At 61.2% G+C, this 17,858-nt stretch overlaps 1 protein-coding gene across 8 annotated transcripts in view; it reads right to left on the reverse strand.

The window, feature by feature from the left end:
- Positions 1–16,407, reverse strand: part of RELT (RELT TNF receptor) — a 24,801-nt gene extending 8,394 nt beyond the window's left edge. For 2 of the 8 annotated variants that reach the window (XM_064576956.1, XM_064576955.1), the window contains exons 1-7: positions 15,951–16,395; positions 4,242–4,296; positions 3,263–3,337; positions 2,689–2,768; positions 1,736–2,051; positions 413–493; positions 95–176 (exon numbers count right to left, since the gene is read on the reverse strand). In XM_064576956.1, the coding sequence (XP_064433026.1) occupies positions 95–176; positions 413–493; positions 1,736–2,051; positions 2,689–2,768; positions 3,263–3,337; positions 4,242–4,296; positions 15,951–16,223 (962 nt within the window). In that variant the 5' untranslated portion in view covers positions 16,224–16,395. Of the gene's footprint in view, positions 1–94; positions 177–412; positions 494–1,735; positions 2,052–2,688; positions 2,769–2,971; positions 3,139–3,262; positions 3,338–4,241; positions 4,297–8,155; positions 8,986–9,037; positions 10,011–15,950 lie in introns of those variants that run through there. The other 6 variants (XM_045894393.3, XM_045894394.3, XM_045894392.3 and 3 more) reach the window with 6 other exon arrangements.
- Between the last annotated feature and the right edge of the window lie 1,451 nt (positions 16,408–17,858).

Genomic DNA, 17,858 nt, shown 5'->3' on the forward strand with positions numbered 1-17,858 from the left:
GCGAAGGGCACTCGGTACCGTGAACACACCCGAGTGGTGACTCCCCCAGGAAGCAGGCTGATTCTGTACGGGCTTGGGGCACCTGCGCACTCACCTGGGCACAGGCCTGTGGCTGGTCTGCACCAGCTGTTTGCTGTGATACTCCTTGAGCAGCTCCTCCAGGGCCGCCGCATTCTCTGTGGGCAGCGGCCGTCAGAACCCCGCTCCGGGCCGGGGGGCAGGGGGGTGCTCCCCATGCCCTTCACCCCCGCCCCAGCCGGGGCCTAGCGCCTCTCCCTCCACCTCTCATCAGGCAAGAACAAGGAGAAAAGGGGCAGAGCAGGGTGGGACTCTGACCCCCATGGCTGCCTCAGGCTCTGGGAGGAGACCATCCTCTCCCGGGCTTGGCCATAGGGCCAGACCTTCCCCTCACCTTTCTTCTCTGTGATCAGGCGGACCAGGACCCCAATGGTGTCCTCGTTGGCATCTTCAGCCCTGTAGGCGGGGTTGATCCCTGTGGGAAAAAAGCCAGAACTGTGATCCTGGGGAGGAGGGGGGAGGGGGAGGTCATTGGGGGAGCCTCCAGGCTTGACAGCTACACCAAGATGTGGCAGCAGAGGGCACCCCAGGCCTCCCTACGAGTCGTGCTGCAAGCCTGGGTGTTTCCGCACTGGGGGCCCCCCAGGCCTCAGCTCATTATCACTGCTCCCTGCAGAGTGAGGGTGGCGGGGGCAGGCTTTTCTGGGGCCTGTTGTCTCCCCTCCACAGCTTCAAGAAGCTGTGGACTATCTTTCCGCCCAGACCCCCCAACAACTCAGGCAAATTCTGCCATTCCAGGCTTATCACATTTCCCTGCACACCACCCTGTCCACATAACTGAGGGCCATTAGGGCCCAAACCTCAAGAGCATGAGAATGAGCCACGCGACCAATCGGAGGCCCACAGCAAACAGCTCCTAAACCTTGCACCCAGGCAGCAGCCAGCAGTTAAAGGAAGACCTAGGCTAGGAAAACAAGTGTAGCCCCAGGTAAAATGGCCTGAGCTGCCGTCTTCCTGCCCCCTCTAGACTGCGGTGTCAGGAGGTGGGAAGGGCTCTGGCCAGCTCCAGGCAGCCTGGGGCACAGGCATGGGAAGCACCATTTCAATCCTGACTTGGCCACAAGGCTCATTGGGTTGTGTATGCACACTGGGGACCCCGGCCCTACCGGCCTTCAAGGGACCGGGGCGGGCAGGAAAGGGGCCCAGGGCCCTGGGGCGGGGTGGCGAGGAACACCTCTCTCCCTCTGGTTCCAGGACTCCTAACTCAAACCACAGCCTGGAGCTGAAACCCGACCCCTCATGGGGCCTGCCAAGCACAACTGCCCTGCCAGTGGCTCGGGTCAGAGGTCAGCTTGAGTTCCCAGAACACGCTCCAACCCTTGAACCACAGACACACAACTGCAGCCCCCGAGGAGTCCAGGCCCCTACAGCTGGGCAGGGCCTCACCCAGGGTGCGAGTCCTGCTGAAGCCGCTTGACCTGTGCTCTGCCCCTGCTACCACCTCAGGCCACTTCACCTCTCATTCCACTGTGTCACTGTAGGGTCTCCTCTGCATGCTGCACGTCCAGGAAGCCCTCCTGGTTAGCCCTCTGCAGGCCCCTCCCTGTCAGACCCTCTACGCCAACAGGTTCCCTTGCGCAGCACCCCCGGCTCAGTTGGGCTGGGCTCGTCTGTGCCCTCTGGCCTCCCCCCCCCCCGACGCCAGGCCAGGCCTCACCGCTGCCTCCACCTCCGGGGCCGGGCCCAACCTCCTTGTGGGCCATGCAGTGGTAGCCCTTCCGCTTGAGCAGGTTACACACCAGGATGCCCAGCAGCCCCATGAGGCAGAAGACAGGCACGATGGCAATAACCGCGTACTGGGCCGCCGTCTCCTCGGGGCCGCCCGCCCGTGTGCCGTTCCCAGGCTGCCGCGTGTCCCCAGCGCGGGTGGCCCCTGCTGCTACCTCCACGCCACGTCGGGCCCGCCGTCCCCGCTCTGAGCACCACAGAGGATGGCGGCATGGAGGAAAGATGGAGGCAGAGAGGCCCAGGGCCTGCGTTAAAGGGGGGAGGGGGCACTAAGGTGTCGGAGCCGCCTCCCGCCCACTCTCCATCATGCTGGGGAAGCAGCGGCCAGCTCCCCGCCAGCACGTGTTTTTGGCCATCTTATCAGTCAGCCAGAGCAAGGCCTCCTCAGGCCTCAGGCCAGCCAGACCCTGAGCCCCGTGGCCCATCCCCCTCACCCTGGGGTGAACAGACAGCACGCGAGCACATGCCTGGGCACACGGGCCCGGCTCCCGCCTCCCCGTGACTGAGTCCGTGAGGGAGCTGCCTCAGAAAGTGACCGACAACAGGTGAGAGGCGTGTGTGCTCACACGCATCTGCACGTGTCTGAGGGGATGAGGACAGGAGACAGGAAGGATGTGCGCCCCTCAGCGCCCCCGACCCCCGAGCTGTGGCCGCCACCTGCTAGATGGTCTCTGCCACTCAGAAACAACGTGAGCAAACACACCGCCAGTGGGACAACCGATCACATCCTGCCGGACGCCCTCTGGCTGCACACCCTTCCCTGGGCTCAGGGTTGAGGGCCCCACTGTCCCGGATGGACACCGCGGGGGCCCCTGGGCTCAAGCTCACTGGATCCCCTCCTATACACACCCTCATCAGTCCTAGCCCCCATTGCTCACTCACCAGAGCAGCTGCGAGTACCCAGAGGTGTCCAGGAGCATGGCTGACAGGGGACATGGGGGACCCCCGAAGTGGCAACCCACCTGCAGGGAGAGGAGATATCACTGAGACCCAAAAACTCTCCTTAAGAGAGGCTCCTGCCAGGCACACTCACTGGTCCTGACCCATCCCATTTCACAGACGGGAAGACTGAGGCCTGCTCGGGGGGGTGGGTGAGGCTGGGACCCCAGGACCCAAAGTCCTGGTCAGCTAGCCAGGAATCCTCAAACCCCACCCCATGGCTCACCCAGGCTGGCAGTCTCCACACAGTGTGTCTTCAGTCGCTGTGCCTGCCTGGGCCTCCAGCCTCCCTCGAGGGCTGCAGCGGGAGTGGGCCTGGCACGGGCCCAGGCCCCACGAAGCAGAGAAAGTGCCCGGGGGACAGGACCTGCATAATGTGCCCTGCCCCAGGTCCTGTGGGAGGGAAAGGGTGAGAACAAAGCCAGGCCTCAGGTCCCTGGGAAGCCAGGTCTGGAGCATGGGCCCCTGGTCCTCAGCAGTCTTCCCAGGACAGGGCGGATGGGCGGGGCAAGCTCACCAGGTTGGGCTCCTTCCCAGGTGGGCACTGCCACGGGGTCGTTGACAGTGGAGAGGCCAGAGGCCAAGGCAGCAGCTGGAAGAACAGCGGGCAGGACACACTGAGAGAGCAGAAAGTGCGGGGGTGTGGCACCTCTGGGGCCATCTGCCCACCACCCACTTCCTAATACCCCGGGAGTGGGGACCACTGACCACTCGGAGCCAGCCTCCAGGTTTCAGGGACACTCTCTAACCTCCCTCCCTCATGCTGCAAATAAAACCTGCCTGTCCCATACCTGCAGCATCGCCGCAGCCTAGATAGAAAACCCTATCCGCTTCTGGAAAGTGCTGGAAAACCCCAGACAGGGCCAGATCAGGATCTCAAGCCCTCAGGTCCCTGAGTCACACCCATTCCAGCTAACCAGAATGATAAAGAGGAAAGGCTTCCGAGTTCCTCTCTCAAGTACTGTCCCCCTTCCTGCTGCTGCTGTGTCCCCCCCCCCCCGCCCCAGCCCCAGCCCCTGTTCATCATCCCGGGGGCCAAGTCTGCAGCTGGTGCTTCCTATTCTGGGCCCCCAAGAGAGTCTTTGGGACCACATCCTCCGTGACCTCTCCACAAAAAGCCAGCCAGTTCACACTCCTGCACCCACACAGGGCGGGATACATCCCAAGGAAGGGATCTCAATTTGCAGCCCCGGGCACATTCCACTGAGAGGTCCACTACCTGCCCTGAATCCCTCCTGCTGTGGGGAGATTCTCCCCGCAACCTGTCTTCCAATTTGGCCCCAGCTTGGGGTAATAGGCACGGAGTAAAGCCAGCTGCCCTGGAGGGCAGAGGGAATATCACACAGGAGGCTCTGGGGCCCTCCTCAGGCCCCAGATCTGGCTCCCAGCACCTGCCAAGCTGTGTAACCAACCTTGGCATGGCTCCTGGCATGGGGTCCCTGAGCACGGAGGGCTGGGGTACAGGGCTCTGTACCAGGATCCCAACCCCAACTCACCACAAAAAGGCAGGACAGGGGCCAATGTGGCGGGCTCAGCTTCATCCTCAGGCCCCTGGGAAGGAAGGAAGAGAGGCTCAGCAGGAGGTGGGAGTAGGCAGGCAGCTGTGGTCTGCCCTCCCGGCACTGCTTCCAGGACAAGACTAGACGGCAATTGGCAAGGTGTTGTGCGGTAGGCTAAGCTGGGGTAGTTTGGCCTAGACTCATCACACTCCCTCTTCCCCGCAAACCTGCGTAGAGGTGGGGGTATGCTGGCTGGGGCTAGCCTCCCCGGGCAGCAGAGGGGGGAACAGAGAGCTCTGCCAGGTTTGGGGGGCTTCCCGGAAGAGGAAGGGCTTCCTTCCCGTTCCATAAATAGCCAGGTGCACTGGGACAGGGGCAGGGGGGCCTGGGAGGAAGGAAGCCTGCAGCAGCAGTCCTGGGGGTTTGGGCTGAGAGGGCCTGCCATCCTCATGCCCAGCCCCTCACCTCATCTCTAGCTTCCAGGCTCCCACCCCTTGGACCTCCTTGTGGGCCCTGGCCTTTCCTGTTTTTCTGCCTTCACTTTTGCGGTTTCTGCTCCAAGGAAGGCCCTTTCCCCCAGCCATCAAAGACCAACACGAAGGCCTCTCTTTCCAGAAGCGTCTCTAGATTTCCCTTTCCCCAAAGCTCCTGCATGTCTCCCTACCCCACCCCATCACAGTCCTGGTCCCCCTACGTGTCCCATTCCCGACCCGGGGGTCTTCTCCGCCGAAGGATGTGGAAGGATGTGTCCAACACTGGGGTGGGTCTGACTGCGACTCTGGGGCAGGAGCAGACCTTCTGCTGTCCCAGCGGCCAGCATTCAGCCTTCTGTCCTCTCTTGGTCACCTACTACCGCCCTTAGCACAAGTAGTAGAAGACAGACATGTCCCTGTCCTCAGGGAGCTCACATCCCTGTTGACCAATGGCCAACAGATGAACGGGGAACGTCCCCCTGCCAGATGGTGGGGAGTGCCAACAAACAGTAAGGCAGGGTGAGGGCGCAGATGGCCACTGGCCTGAGGTTGAGCACCCAGGCTCCGGGTATGGCGTCCTCTGGAGAGAAGCCTCTAGCCAGTACACAGGTTTAAAGAGTAGGATCGGGGATTTGGTTTAGACAACAAAAGGGGCCGCGACAGAACGAGGGAGTCCCCGTCACGTATTTCCAGGAGGCCTGCCTTCAGGCTCAGGAAGGGGAAGGAAGCTGGATTTGTCGGGCCTCCGCCACAGGCCACCCAGCTTCTGACCCCTAAGGGGCAGCCAAGCCCCTGGCCCAGGGCCCCCAGCAGAGTGAGGGGACCCCACCTGGAGCCCCGTGCTGCGAGCCCGGTGGGAGAAGCGCTGTGTGCAGTCCACCCCGGGCCCCACGCGAGCCCCTCGGGCCTACAGTGGCCTGGCCTTCCCATCAGGAGGGAAGCAGCCTGAGGAAACTGATCCCCTCCCCGCCCTCGGGCGGCGGGGCAGCCAGGGGTTTGAATTACACCACAGAGGGGGGGAGGGGCTGCAGGCACAACAGCCGGGGACTCTCCAGGTCACTGGCAGTGCCTCTGGGCCCAAGCCAGCTCAGGGAAAAACGGGACAGAAGGTCGGGCCACAGCCTGGCAGTCAGCTCCCACCCAGCGGCATACCCGGCCCCATCCCCTGGCCTGGCCCCTCCTCTGACTTGGTCACAAGTCTTCCTTTGCAGTTTCTGGCCCAAAGTGGCCCTTCCCCTACCCAGGCCCAACTCCCGCTCAAGCCCTTCTCCGCATGAAGATCCTTCTTCATAGGATCTAACCCACAGACTTGACCACGAGCCCCAAGGCTGCAGACTGGCCCCACAGGGGCTGGGGCAGGGGTGAAAGGAGGCACAAGAGCTCCAGAGGAGAGGGCCCCAGTGCCACCTCTGGCCCTGCCTGGCCCCCACTGGGGTGACCTGAGCCCACACGGAGGGGCTGTGCAGCTGCTTACCTCCAGGCAAATGGGGAGCTGTGATCTCAAGACTTCCAGGAGGAAAATGGGAGTCCAAAGGCCCAGACTCCAAGCCAGCAAGGGCCCACTCAGGCCCATTCACAGACACCCGCCGCCTAGCGCCCTGACGCCTTCTAATTACGTGCCTTCTAATTATCCCAAACTGGTACTTACTCCAGTCTGGCCGCCAGAGTCTCTGCTGACAGCCGACCCCCTCCCCAGCCCCCACCTGCAGCCAGACGGAGCCCCCCGATGGACCTGTCCAGGCAGGCAGCCCATGCCGGCCACCCAGAACCCCCTCCATGCACACACCTGCTGTTCTGACCGCCCTCTGCGCCCCCTTCCCCCCAAGGCCTCCAGCATCTAAGCCTAGAATCTTGGAATCTTGACTGAGAAGCAACTTCGGATCAAAGCCCCTTGGCTGGTGGGTGTCCGTGAAGTCTCCACCCCTACTCCTCTGCCTAGTCCTAAGGCCAAGCGAGTCACTGACCTTCCAAAGCCTCCAGAGGGCCCCCAGGAAGAAGACTGTCACAGGCGGGCAGACCAAGGCCCACAGCAGGGAGCCTCCTAGCCTGGGCCTGGCCCCATTGCCACCAACTCCCTGTGGGACCTGAGCCCCTGCTTCACCTTGCTGGGTCTCAGTATCCTCATCTGCAAGATGGGGACAGTTCTCTCCCAGGGCAAGACTGCGCTGAGGTTTACAGGAAGTAATGAGCCTAACGCCGGTCCTGTGATTTCCTCCCCGATCGCTCCCCGCTTTCCCTCTGCACCTCAGGCCCAGGTTTGTAATTAAGTATCTGTTTGCTTACTTGTTTCATGCTGCTCCCCACTCCTCACCCCCCCACCCCGACAGCAGCAAGGGCAGGGTGTCTGTTTCATTTACCGCAAAACCCTCCCCCAGCAGTGTCTGGAGCAGGAAGCCTCTGCAGGACAGGCTGGGGTGGGGGTGGGGGCTTCCTCACAGGCGGTCCACCCCCACCTCCAAAAATGCCCGAACAATCAGACCCAGAAATTCCCTGGAAGAAAACCAGCTAGTGAAGCCCCGACCAGGGCGGCGGAGCCCCAGGGAGGTGCAGCCCTGGAGGCCTCAGAGAAAGAGGAAGCTGGGACAGCACCCAGCCCTGGGGGCAGCTTCCCCTTTCCCAGAGCTGCAGCTCGGTGGGGTCACGAGGCCCCAGCCTGGGGCTCTCCTCTCCAGGCTCCCTCTCCAAGCTCACCCTGGCCTCCCTCGGAAGTTCCACAGTATCCCAAAGATCTCCCACCTCCCAGACGTCACCCACCACCCCTCGCCCTTGGCCCTTGGCCCTTGGCCTCCAGTTCAGCCCCAAGTACAGCCTAGGTATCTTAACATTGGGATCTGGCCCCTGCCCCCCCCCCCCCCCCCCCGCCCCGCCAGCCATTCTGGGCTTCTTTCACTCCCTACACTTGCTTCTCTCACTGAGGCACTGGTACCTGCTGTTTCCTCCACCCAGAAAACCTTCCCATCACCTGGCCAACATCTACTCTTCCTTTGGAGCTCAGCTCAAAGCCACTTCCTCCTGGAAGCCCCCCTTATGCATTCATCATCCTGCATGTAACCATCCTGTTTACCCAGCCTCTCCCCCAACAAACTCCATGCCCAGTGCTCAGCACAGGGCCTGGCTCTGGTGAGTGGATAGCTATATAGTGAACTGGGGATAGCTAGGGGGACGGATGGGGAACAGGGATCAGGCGAGTATATAGCTTCTGCCAAGGCTAGGAGGGCCCAGAGGCTGGAGTTAGGCAGGGGGTTTGAAACTGGATCTGAACACCTGAGCTAACTTGAGGGAGAATCAGCCTGCCTTGCTCTGCTCTTCACTGGCTCTGTGGCTGTGGACACCCCCTCTCCCACCAAGACAGAGGGCTGGTGTGAGGCCAAGAGACTTCACCTTAAACACTCAGCACAGGGCCTGGCACAATCACCCCTCAATAAGCATTCACCATACCTCAGGTTCCCCATGTGTAAATTACGGAGCGGGGAAGGGCACACACTTGGCAGGTGTGACGTATGAAAGCTTCTTCTCCATTTACGTACAATGCTTGGCCCAGAGCCTGGTACACAGGAGGTGCTGGATTAGCCATGGTGAGGATCTGGGAGGAAGGAGGGTGTACGAAGGGAGAGAGGTCTGGAAAGGTAGGGGGTCAGAGCCCAGGTCACACCAAGACTTGGATGCAAGCTGAGAAGCCTGCACTGCCCTCGGGGCCTATGGGAGAAGGGTTAGGAGGCGGGGGAGAGGTATGGAACAATTTGCCTCTCAGAGGGCTCCCTGGGCTGCCTGCCAAGGAGGCAGGACTGGGGAGACAGAGGTGGGAGGCAGGTCCCCACGTGGAGCAGGGGGTGGGAGGTAGGTACTTCTGTTTCCCAGCCAGGGGCCCTAGGGCCTGTGGACCTCCCTGTAGCCTCCAGAGGCTAGAGTTGCCTGGAAACACATCTGGACACAGGCCTTCCTTGGCAGTGGCCAAGACAGAAAGACAAAGGCTGCCCATCAATAGAGAAATCCAGGTTAGCAAGCAACCCAGTGGTTCCCTGGCAACTGGGGCTGAAGTAGGGCAGTGTCCACAGTAGGCGGCGGTGAGGGCAGCTAGGCCTGCCTCTTCGCCATCCTTCCTCCACCCTCGTAGGGAAGGCAACTGACTCTCATTCCCTTGGGGTCTGTCTGGGTTGCTCTACACCTTACAGAAGAGATGAGCATCCCTGTTTCACACCCAGGTAAACTGAGGCCACAGGCAATCATTTGTATGGGTCACAGAGCCAGGGAGTGGTGATGCAGGGACAGAGCCCAGGTCTGGCTGATTCTCCTTCCCCCCTCACTCCTGAGCCCCCTTACCTTGGAGCCTAGCCTAGGCCCCGGCATGTAGCGGACGTTCTCCAAGGGTCTGTCAGCTCGATGGCAGAGGCTATAGGGAGCTAGTGGTCCACAGAAGCGGTTCATGGAGAGGCCATTACAAAGCAGCCGGGCGGGCCCCCGGGGAGGAGGTGCTGCCCACCCCCCGTTCCCGGGGGTCTCTGAGGCCTCTGGGGTTTCCCTGCATCCATCCTCATCTGCATACTGCCCTAGTCTGCACCAGCTCCTGCAGGAAAAGGCACTGGCACCTGGGAGAAGCAGGAAGCCCAGGGAAGGCTGGGAAGAGGACGTCTCAGGGTAGCGGCCCGCTCCTCAGGCTGCTGCCAGGTGGGGTCTAGAGCTGTGCGGAGGCTAGCTCAGGGCCACTCAGTGAGAAGGGCAGCCCCATTCCCACCCCGGCCTTGGGCAGCCATGGTTTCCCAGGCCACAACCCTTGGGTAAGGACCCCCATGCCTGTGGACCCCAAATCCTACACCAGGGCACACCAGACAGCGGCTGTTCCCTGCCCCCCGCCGGAGGGGGGTGCTCAGCATGGTTCTGGCCCTCACTTCAGGCCGCCACACGGCCTGCACTTTCAGGGGCTTGGGGAGGTGAGGTGGGAGTGCGGCTGAGGGAGCTAATTGGCCCTTGAGACAAAGAAAAGGCTGAGGTGGCCAGACTAGGCCGACCCAGCTCCTCCCAGGCTGGTGTGGTACAGATGCAAAGCCTGCCCCTTCCCTAGCTGGGGCCGGGGCTGGGGCTGGCGCTGGGGCAGGGGGCTGCTAAACCACAGTCATCTCTGGGGCAGAGCTAGGGCTCCCCAAACCCCCTCACTACTGCATGCCTCATTCCCATTCCAGGCCTCAAAGATAGGCTCCCAGGTTTCACAAATGAGGAAACTGAGGCTCAGAGAAGCAAAGGAGTACCCTCTAACAACTTGGTCTCAAAGGAGACAAGGTTTACCACCCAGGAGTGGGGGCAGGCAGCCCTTGTCCTCGCCACGCCAGGCTCCGGCAGGCCCCACTGCGGCCCAACACCTGACTGCTCAGCGCCCCGGGCTTCCTGCAGGGAGCCTGGGCCAGCCCTGGGCTGTCTCCCTGGCCCCAGGACAGGATGGCAAGGGGCCTGGGAGGGCTGGAGGACACCCCACTGCCCACCCACTCATGCTACTGTTACCTCTTCCCCGGCTGCCCAGCTCGTACTGACCGCTAACATGCAGGCCTGACCCCATCACCCCAAGCAGGGCGAGGCTTCACAAGAGACTGAGGGGAGACCACAGGCCCAGCCGGCCCTGTCCTCCGGCTCCTCTAGACTTCGGGTGCTGGGGAAAGAGACCCCTCTCCCCAGCAATCCCAGGTCAGGCGGCCCTAACCAACGGCCACTGAGGAAAGGGGTCAGCACTGGCGGGAAGTTGGGCTCTGGAGCAGTTGATCCTGGGTTCAGGCTCTGGTTCGTCGCTTAGCAGCTCTGGAACCTTGGGCAAGTTACTTCCCCTCCCTGAGCTTCAGGGCCCTCTGCAAACAAGGGCTCTGGCCCCTTCCTCCAGGGGCTGCGGGGATAAGCGGAGCCTGTAAACAGTGCTGAGCAGGGCCTGGCCTGACGAACCTCCCCCGAGCATCAGTTCCCACCACAGCCCACGAGGGCCAGAGGAAGAGCCAAGCTCAGAATTAAGCAGCACCCAGGCAAGGTCATCCAGTGGCATGCGGAGCAAGCAAGGGTGCTTTAGGGAACCCAACGTCAGTCCCAGCAGCACGAGGAGAGGAGTCCTGGCCTCCCAGGATGGCTCCGGGGGCCCATTTCCCAGCTGCTGTACAGCCTGCGCCCACGTGCTCCCCGACCAGCTGAAGCCGCAGTCAGGACCCAGCCCCACATCCCTAAGCCTCAGTTTCCTCCTCTGTAATTTGGGAGAGTTGTGCTTGTTCAGCTGACCTCTTGGCTGGAGGATCCAGAGTTCATAGGAGAACAGTGGCTCTTCTTACAATCAGGCTTCAGCCCAGGTGCCACCTCCTGCAGGAAGCCTTCCCGGCCTCCCTGTCTGGGCGGACCCTCCCCTCTCCTGGCCCCTTCAGCCACGGGTGATCTCCCTGGAGGAAGGAAGGCAGGCAGGCAGGCAGGCAGGCAAGCGTATGCAGGAAGCTGGGCACAGAGCAGGGCCAGGCCCCTCCCTCCACTCATTGCTCCTTCTCACAGTGACCACAATATACAGACCCAAGCTTAGGTCCTTCCTTCTGGAAGCCCTCCTTCCTTCTCTCTCCACCCACACAGTCAGACCCTGCTTCTAACTGGCTGCAGAGGCCCCTCCATCCCTCTCTCTGTGCCAAGTAGTCAGGGCACACGCTCACGGCCACATGGGCAGTTTATTTATAGAGCTCTCATCTTCCCAGGGTGGCCCAGGAAAGAGCTCTGGCCTTCCAGGCAGACAGACCGGGGTTAGGATCCCAGTGACACTAGGGTCTTGCAAGTCCCTTCCCCTCTCTGGGCCCTCCTTTCCCTGCCTGCACCTGGAGGAGACTGCCAACCCTCAGGACATGACACTAAAGATGTGCGAGCCTCAGGGGTCCTAATCCCAGGGCTGGGCACACAGTAGGGATGCAGCACTTGCTCCTTCCTGTCCTCCTTGCCACCCCAGCCAGTGGCACTGGGACAAGGCCCAGGCACCCAGGGCCTCAGCAAACAATGGGTGCTGAGCTCAGCCAGAGACCTCATCCCACTCACCCCCAATCCTGAGTGGGGGTGGGGCCAGATGGGCCTTGCTGGCTGATCTCAGGCAAAAGATCCATACAAAGACTCCATACAGGAGTCTGGCCTGATCCAGCCAGGCCAGGTGCTGAACAGCCCCACCACTTCCCCCTCCCAAGGCAGGGAGCCAGCACGGTCCTTCTGTGGAAACTGATGTCAGGATTGTCAGACAAACCCTGCCTCCGCGTAGAGACAGGGCAAGGCAAGATCTTGAGCGCCAGACTCCAGCATCATGGCTGTGGGACTCAAACTAGGTCTGCTCCCCTCTGCCCTGAGTCTCTGCTTCCCCACTGAACAGCTTGGGAAGGAAGGGGATCCTCTGTCAGTGCTGTTGAGACCTGAGCCCAGGGCCTGGCACACAGCAGGCAATCTGCTGGCCCAGAACGGGGGTCTTGTCTGAGGAGGGCCCATGGCAAGCACCAGACAGATGTGCCCCTACAAAAAGGATGGCCATGAGTCTTCGCCTCCAAGCCCCCAGCACACACGCAGGAGCATCGGAGACTCTGTGTGCAAACCTCCCTGTGCATCCCACCCAGCACACAGTAGGCCCTCGGTGGCTGCCCTTCCTCAGGAAGAGGCCTGGCCAGCACAGATATGGCAGCAAGAGAGGGCAGGCTTCTGGCCGGGGCCGCCCTACCCAGCTGGGTATGCAGTGCCCATGAGTGCCCCACACCTGAGCCTATTCCCAAAGGTGAGGGGGGACACCTGGCAGGTGGACCACAACAAAGAGGAGGAACTAACATTGGGCTGGGAGGGCTTCCTGGGTGAGGGGGAGCTGTACCCTGAATGGCCAGGAGGGTTCTAGAAAGAGGAAACAGCAAAAGCAGAGGCAGAGTCGAACCGAAGCATCTGGTAGGGAGAGATGAGGGTGAAGATGTAAAGTTCAAAAGGTCTTGGAAGGAAATGTCGAGGCCAGGATGAGGAGTCTGGACTATACTGTGTAGGCAAAAAAGTAAGTGGCCCTAGGGAGGGTGCTCTGACAGGGCGAGGAAGAACTGGAAATGGAGGCAGGAGGCTAGCACAGCTGTCTGGGCCAGAGCGGGACGTAAGAGGGAGCTGTGATTTTGTGAAGGTGTGTCTCGGGCCACATCCCGGCTGCCGGGGGATGTGTGGCAGCACCGAAGGTGGGTAGGGGCCCTGTCTGGAGGGTGAGAGCCAGAACAAGAGGGTTCTGGGGCCCTTGGGTAAGTCTCGGCCCTTCTCAAACCTCAGTCTCGCTCACTCGCTCCGGAAAAGGAAGCTGACCCTACAGGCAGGGGCAGAGCGCTGACTGCCCCTCAAAGTCTCCCCTCCTTGGCCAGACATGGGTACCTCCCTCCGGCAACTATCAGATGAGTCCCAACGGGGACCATGTGTAGAAACCCAGCCTGGGCCCACTGTCATCCCGGGAGGCCCAAGTTCCCAGAAAGGTCTAGCTTGGGCGGGGCACAGGATAGGGCTGGGAGGGCCTCCATCAGGGCTAGGACCTGAAGAGGAGGCTAACCCTTCCCCTCTCCCAACCCCTCCCTGGGCCCTGAGCTATTTCCCTGTTTGCTGGGGATGGAAATAACTCAGGCTCAGCCCCAGGAGACCAAGATAGCTATTCTGATCAGCCCCAAGAAGCACAGCTCCAGTCATTCCAGAGAGGACCGAGGGACACCCTGACCCCCCAGCTCTAGCTCTCAGCCAAGCGGCAGCAGTGGTGACAACTAGCAGGGGCCTCTGGGAAGAACAGAGAGACTGAAGGACTGAGAGGATGGGGCAGAAGCTCAAGGTCACTCCGGGCCTGCCCCCCACCACAGCATGTGGGGAGATTTGGGAAGGTGCCCCTAGAGCAACTCTGAAGAGGGGAATAAAGCCTCTCCAGTATGGTGAAGGTCAACTGGGATTCTCAACTATCCTTGCCCCCCACCCCCGAGCCTGGGCCATGCTGCTGACTCCTGACCCTCTTTGTAGCTATGTGGATGCTCCCCAAACCAGCTGCAGGCTCTAGAAGACGGGAGACAGGCCTCTCTGGTGACCTCTGGCTAGGGGTGAGACCTGTGGGAAGGGAAGAGGAGGAGGAACAGGAAGACCACATAACCGACCCACCCACAATGTTTCAGACATGTGCAAATACACACCACACTCAGAACTCACAAAGGCACACACTGACAAGGCCTTGCTTGTCAGCCCAGGTTTGAGAGAAGCCTAGATAAGCCATGAACAGATATTAGAAAGGTGGGTGGCCCTCTCCAAGCATCTCACAGGGTTTTCGGGGCAGAAAACCTGAATTCCAATCCTGGCACTGTCCTGACTCTGCATGACCTTGGGCAAGTCACTTTGCTTCTCCGAGCCTTGGTTTCCTTCTCTGAAAAATAGTCACATCTCAGAACCACTGTGAGGATTCAGCAAGAGTACACCATAAAGTGTTCAGCATAGCACCTGGCACCCTCTATCCTCGCCCCAACGCAGAATGCAACCAACATTTTCAGAGGAGAACAGAACTTCCAGATCCTTTAACAGGTATCCCCTCACCCCACCTGGTCTAGAGAGCCCAGTTTCCATTCCACTCTGCATGAACCCAACAGACCCTCTTGTGGAGATGGGAGCCTCATAGGGTCTGGCCCAGACGGTGAAGCGGCCCTGCTCCAGCTCTCCAAATCAGACACCACTCGTGGGGAACAAGTCCGTACCCCCTCTCCCCGCACAAAGGGAACTGAAGGAGACCGAGGCCAGAGAAGTCAATGTCTGTGGATCAGAATTCTGGCTTGGTCTGAGGAGCTGTACTTCCATTCCTGTCCCCAGCAGCCCCTGGGCCACTGTGTCCCCAGCAGCCAGCCTGCCCCCACCCCCCACTGCAGTCTTTCTGCCTGGAGGGAGGGAGGGGAGAACAGAGGCAGTTGACCCAAAAACAATAGAGGATCCCAAAGTGATGATTCACAGTCCATTCACAGCCCAACACCTCAGTGTGCAGAAGGGGAGACTGAGGCCCAGTTGGGGCAGGGTCTGAGGAAGATGGGCCCAGTGAGAATACAGGTTACTGGGGACAAAGCTTTGCCAGGCATCTGGGACCTCAGTGTATGAGTGTGTGTGTTTGGGTGGTGGAGCCTGAGGCTACCTCAGGGCCCCCCAGCTGCTGCCAGAAATGTCAGTCACCTCACCAGATGCCACCCAGGCTTGGCCTCCTCTCCCTCTTCCAGGGCAAGTCACTCTGGGTCCTCCCCACTGACTAAACTGAGATGCTGAGAGGTGCCCTCTTGGGGACAGTTCTGGAGAGACCCCTCGCCTCCCCTCCTCCCCCTCCCTCCATCTACAGGCAGGTGTTTGAGGCCCCTCCCCTTTCCGCCTCTTACTCATTCCCCTGAGGCCCGTACACACGGACTGACAGACACGGACACGGACACACACACACACACACACTGACAATACTTGACCCAACAAGCACACTCTGGCTCCAGGGATTTGGGGGCTGGTCCTCACAGTCACTTGGGGTTCCTCTCCCTCTATTTCACACTCACTCGCATTAGGGAGCCGCTCTGGCCCTGCCTTGGTCACGTCCCAGGCCACACACAGACTCAGTGACCGGGGACTCACAGTAAGCTGGGGTCACGGTCACCCGCAGGGACCTGGGGTCTCTCTCACACAATCACAGGCGCTCACTCGGCCTGTCAGAGACACACAGAGCCCCTCTGTGTCTCCCGCTTGGCCCCGGCGTCACCGTGGCTCAGTGTCCCGGCCACACGGTCTCCAGGGCTGGGCCGCCTCACGCGCCGTGTCACCCACAGTCACGGGCTGACACCGTTCAGAACCCCCCCTCCGGCCACCCCGCGCCGCCGCCGTCCCGTCCCGCACCCGTTCCTGGTCTCGGTCCAAGTTTCCCGGGCCGGGGGCGTCTCCGGGGCCCGCCGATTCCTCAAACTGCAAGTCCCGCCGCGGCTTCGCCACCGCGCACGGCCGGGCCTGGAGTCGCGGCCGGAGGACGCGCAGGTCCCGGGGCATGGGTCTCAGAGACGGGTGGGGACCGGTGCGCAGAAGACGCCGGGACAGGACGCGGGGGGGGGGGGTGGGGGCGCTCAGGGCCGGGGCTGCGGCATCCGCCGCGCCGGCCAACTTCCTCAGAGACGCGGGGAGGCAGGGGCGCCACTCGGGTCCGCACCCCTCTAGCCCCGGCAGCGAGAAGCACACCCCAGGCTGAGGCCCCGCGCGCCCTCCTTACCTGGCCGCCCCGCAGCAGCTCCCAGCAGAGCCCCAGGTAGAAGCGCAGCCCCGGGCCCGGCTCTGCGAGCGCACGAGCGATCGCGCAGGTTGCGCGCCTTTTGAATGAATCGCTGGCCTGGCCGGGAAGGTGCGCAGCCCCGCCCCCGCGCGTCACGGCCGTCGGCCCCGCCCCCGACGTCAGAGCCCGGGCTTGCGCCCCTGGGCTCCCACCCCTTGAGGCGGCAGAGGGCCTCCGCTTCTCCCGCCGGGCCGCGCTGCTCTGTGTCGCCATCTCTCGCGCCCCCGGGGAACTGCAGGGGGTTGCGCTGGAAGAGGCTTCTTGGATCAGCCTCTTCTGGGCTCCACACCAAGAAAGAAGGGGTTGCGGGGTGCTTGGGTGGCTCAGTCGTTAAGCGTCTGCCTTCAGCTCAGGTTACGATCCCAGGGTCCTGGGGTCGAGCCCCGCATCGGGCGCCCTGCTCCGCGGGAAGCCTGCTTCTCCCTCTCCCACTCCCCCTGCTTGTGTTCCCTCTCCCACTCCCCCTGCTTGTGTTCCCTCTCTCGCTCTCTGTAAAATAAATAAATTAAATCTTTTTTAAAAAAAAGGGGGGGACTGTGAAATGCAAGATAGACTGGAGAATTGGGTGCTACTCCGGGTCCATTGCCAGTGCATTGTCAGTCCAGGCAGGACCACCGCTGCCCCTTCCTGGGTCTTGTTTTCCTCCTAGAAACTGGCAGTCAGGGAGAACAACCTCCCTTTGCTGACGAGGCCCAGGAGGCCCTGGCCTAGTTGGTGAGGGAAGTCCAGGTGAAAGTGAATCTGTAGTGGAGGTCCATATGGTGTCTCCTGCACATTCCTCAGGGCCCTGCCCAAATCCTTCTCCAGAGGCCTTTCCTGTCTCCACACCCCCACCCCTGTCTGACAGGATAGTGAGTCCCTCCTTCCAGCAGGACAGATGACACACTGTCCCTTCCCTACCACTTCCCTACCACTGTCCCAAGCTGTCCCTTCCCTACCACCAGCTGTCCCACCTTGCCAATTCCCTTTGCCAGCCATCAGGGAGCCCAGCAAGGCAGTGACTAGGGACTCCAGGACACTATTCACATTGTATTCCCAGCTCTGTGAATTGTGCCCCCTGGAGTTGTGCAATATGGTGGGCCCCCCGGGACTGGAGGCAGCAGTCAGCAGCCAGAGTTTCCCTCCTGCTCATTACTATTGAGAGGATCCCAGGTGGTCCCCCCAGGACAGCAGGGAGGGCCTCATGCTGGGGGCAGAGGCCTGGCTGGGATCGGGATAATCACAGGCCATGACAGAAGTAGAGGAAGGTAAATAAGTCTGTTGGGGATAGATTGCGGCGAGAGGTGGAGAATTCTAAACAAACTGAGTCATAGAACCTGAGCTGTGGGGTGAGGGGGTGGGGTAGGTCAGGTCCCCAGGGTCCAGGAGATTCCAGGAAGAGAAATGGACACCTGCAGAGGGAGGGGGGCCGGGGAAAAGTTTCTGTTTCCTTGGGCCATGCCCATGTTGTAAGGAAAGAGCGGGAAGAGCTCAGGTGACTGACGTCAGTATCATAGCCCCACCCACCTCATATCTCAATGGAGACCCCCCCACCCCACCCCAGGGCTAGGGCAAGGGTGGTCCCAGGGTCAAATATCCCAAATCCAAGCCCATGGGGGGTGAGGGGGGAACCCAGAGAGGATCCATGCTGGGGACCTGGTGAGGGGTGAGAGCAGCCCAAGAGGCCCTCTGTTTCTGCATATGTTTTCTTTGTAAGGGGACCTTCTATACCCCAGTTCCAAGTTCCACAGTTCAAATGGTGGCATGTCATGTGCCATTTAATAGGTCAAATGGGAAAATGCTTTTCGGCCAAGGAGCACTGACCGCTAATCAGACATCCTACAGATGGTCTGCACCTACTGTCAGCTC

The sequence above is a fragment of the Mirounga angustirostris genome, unplaced genomic scaffold (genome assembly GCF_029215605.1).
Source record: "Mirounga angustirostris isolate CCGP_5_RB_7025 unplaced genomic scaffold, mMirAng1.0.hap1 SCAF_13, whole genome shotgun sequence".
NCBI lineage: Eukaryota > Metazoa > Chordata > Mammalia > Carnivora > Phocidae > Mirounga > Mirounga angustirostris.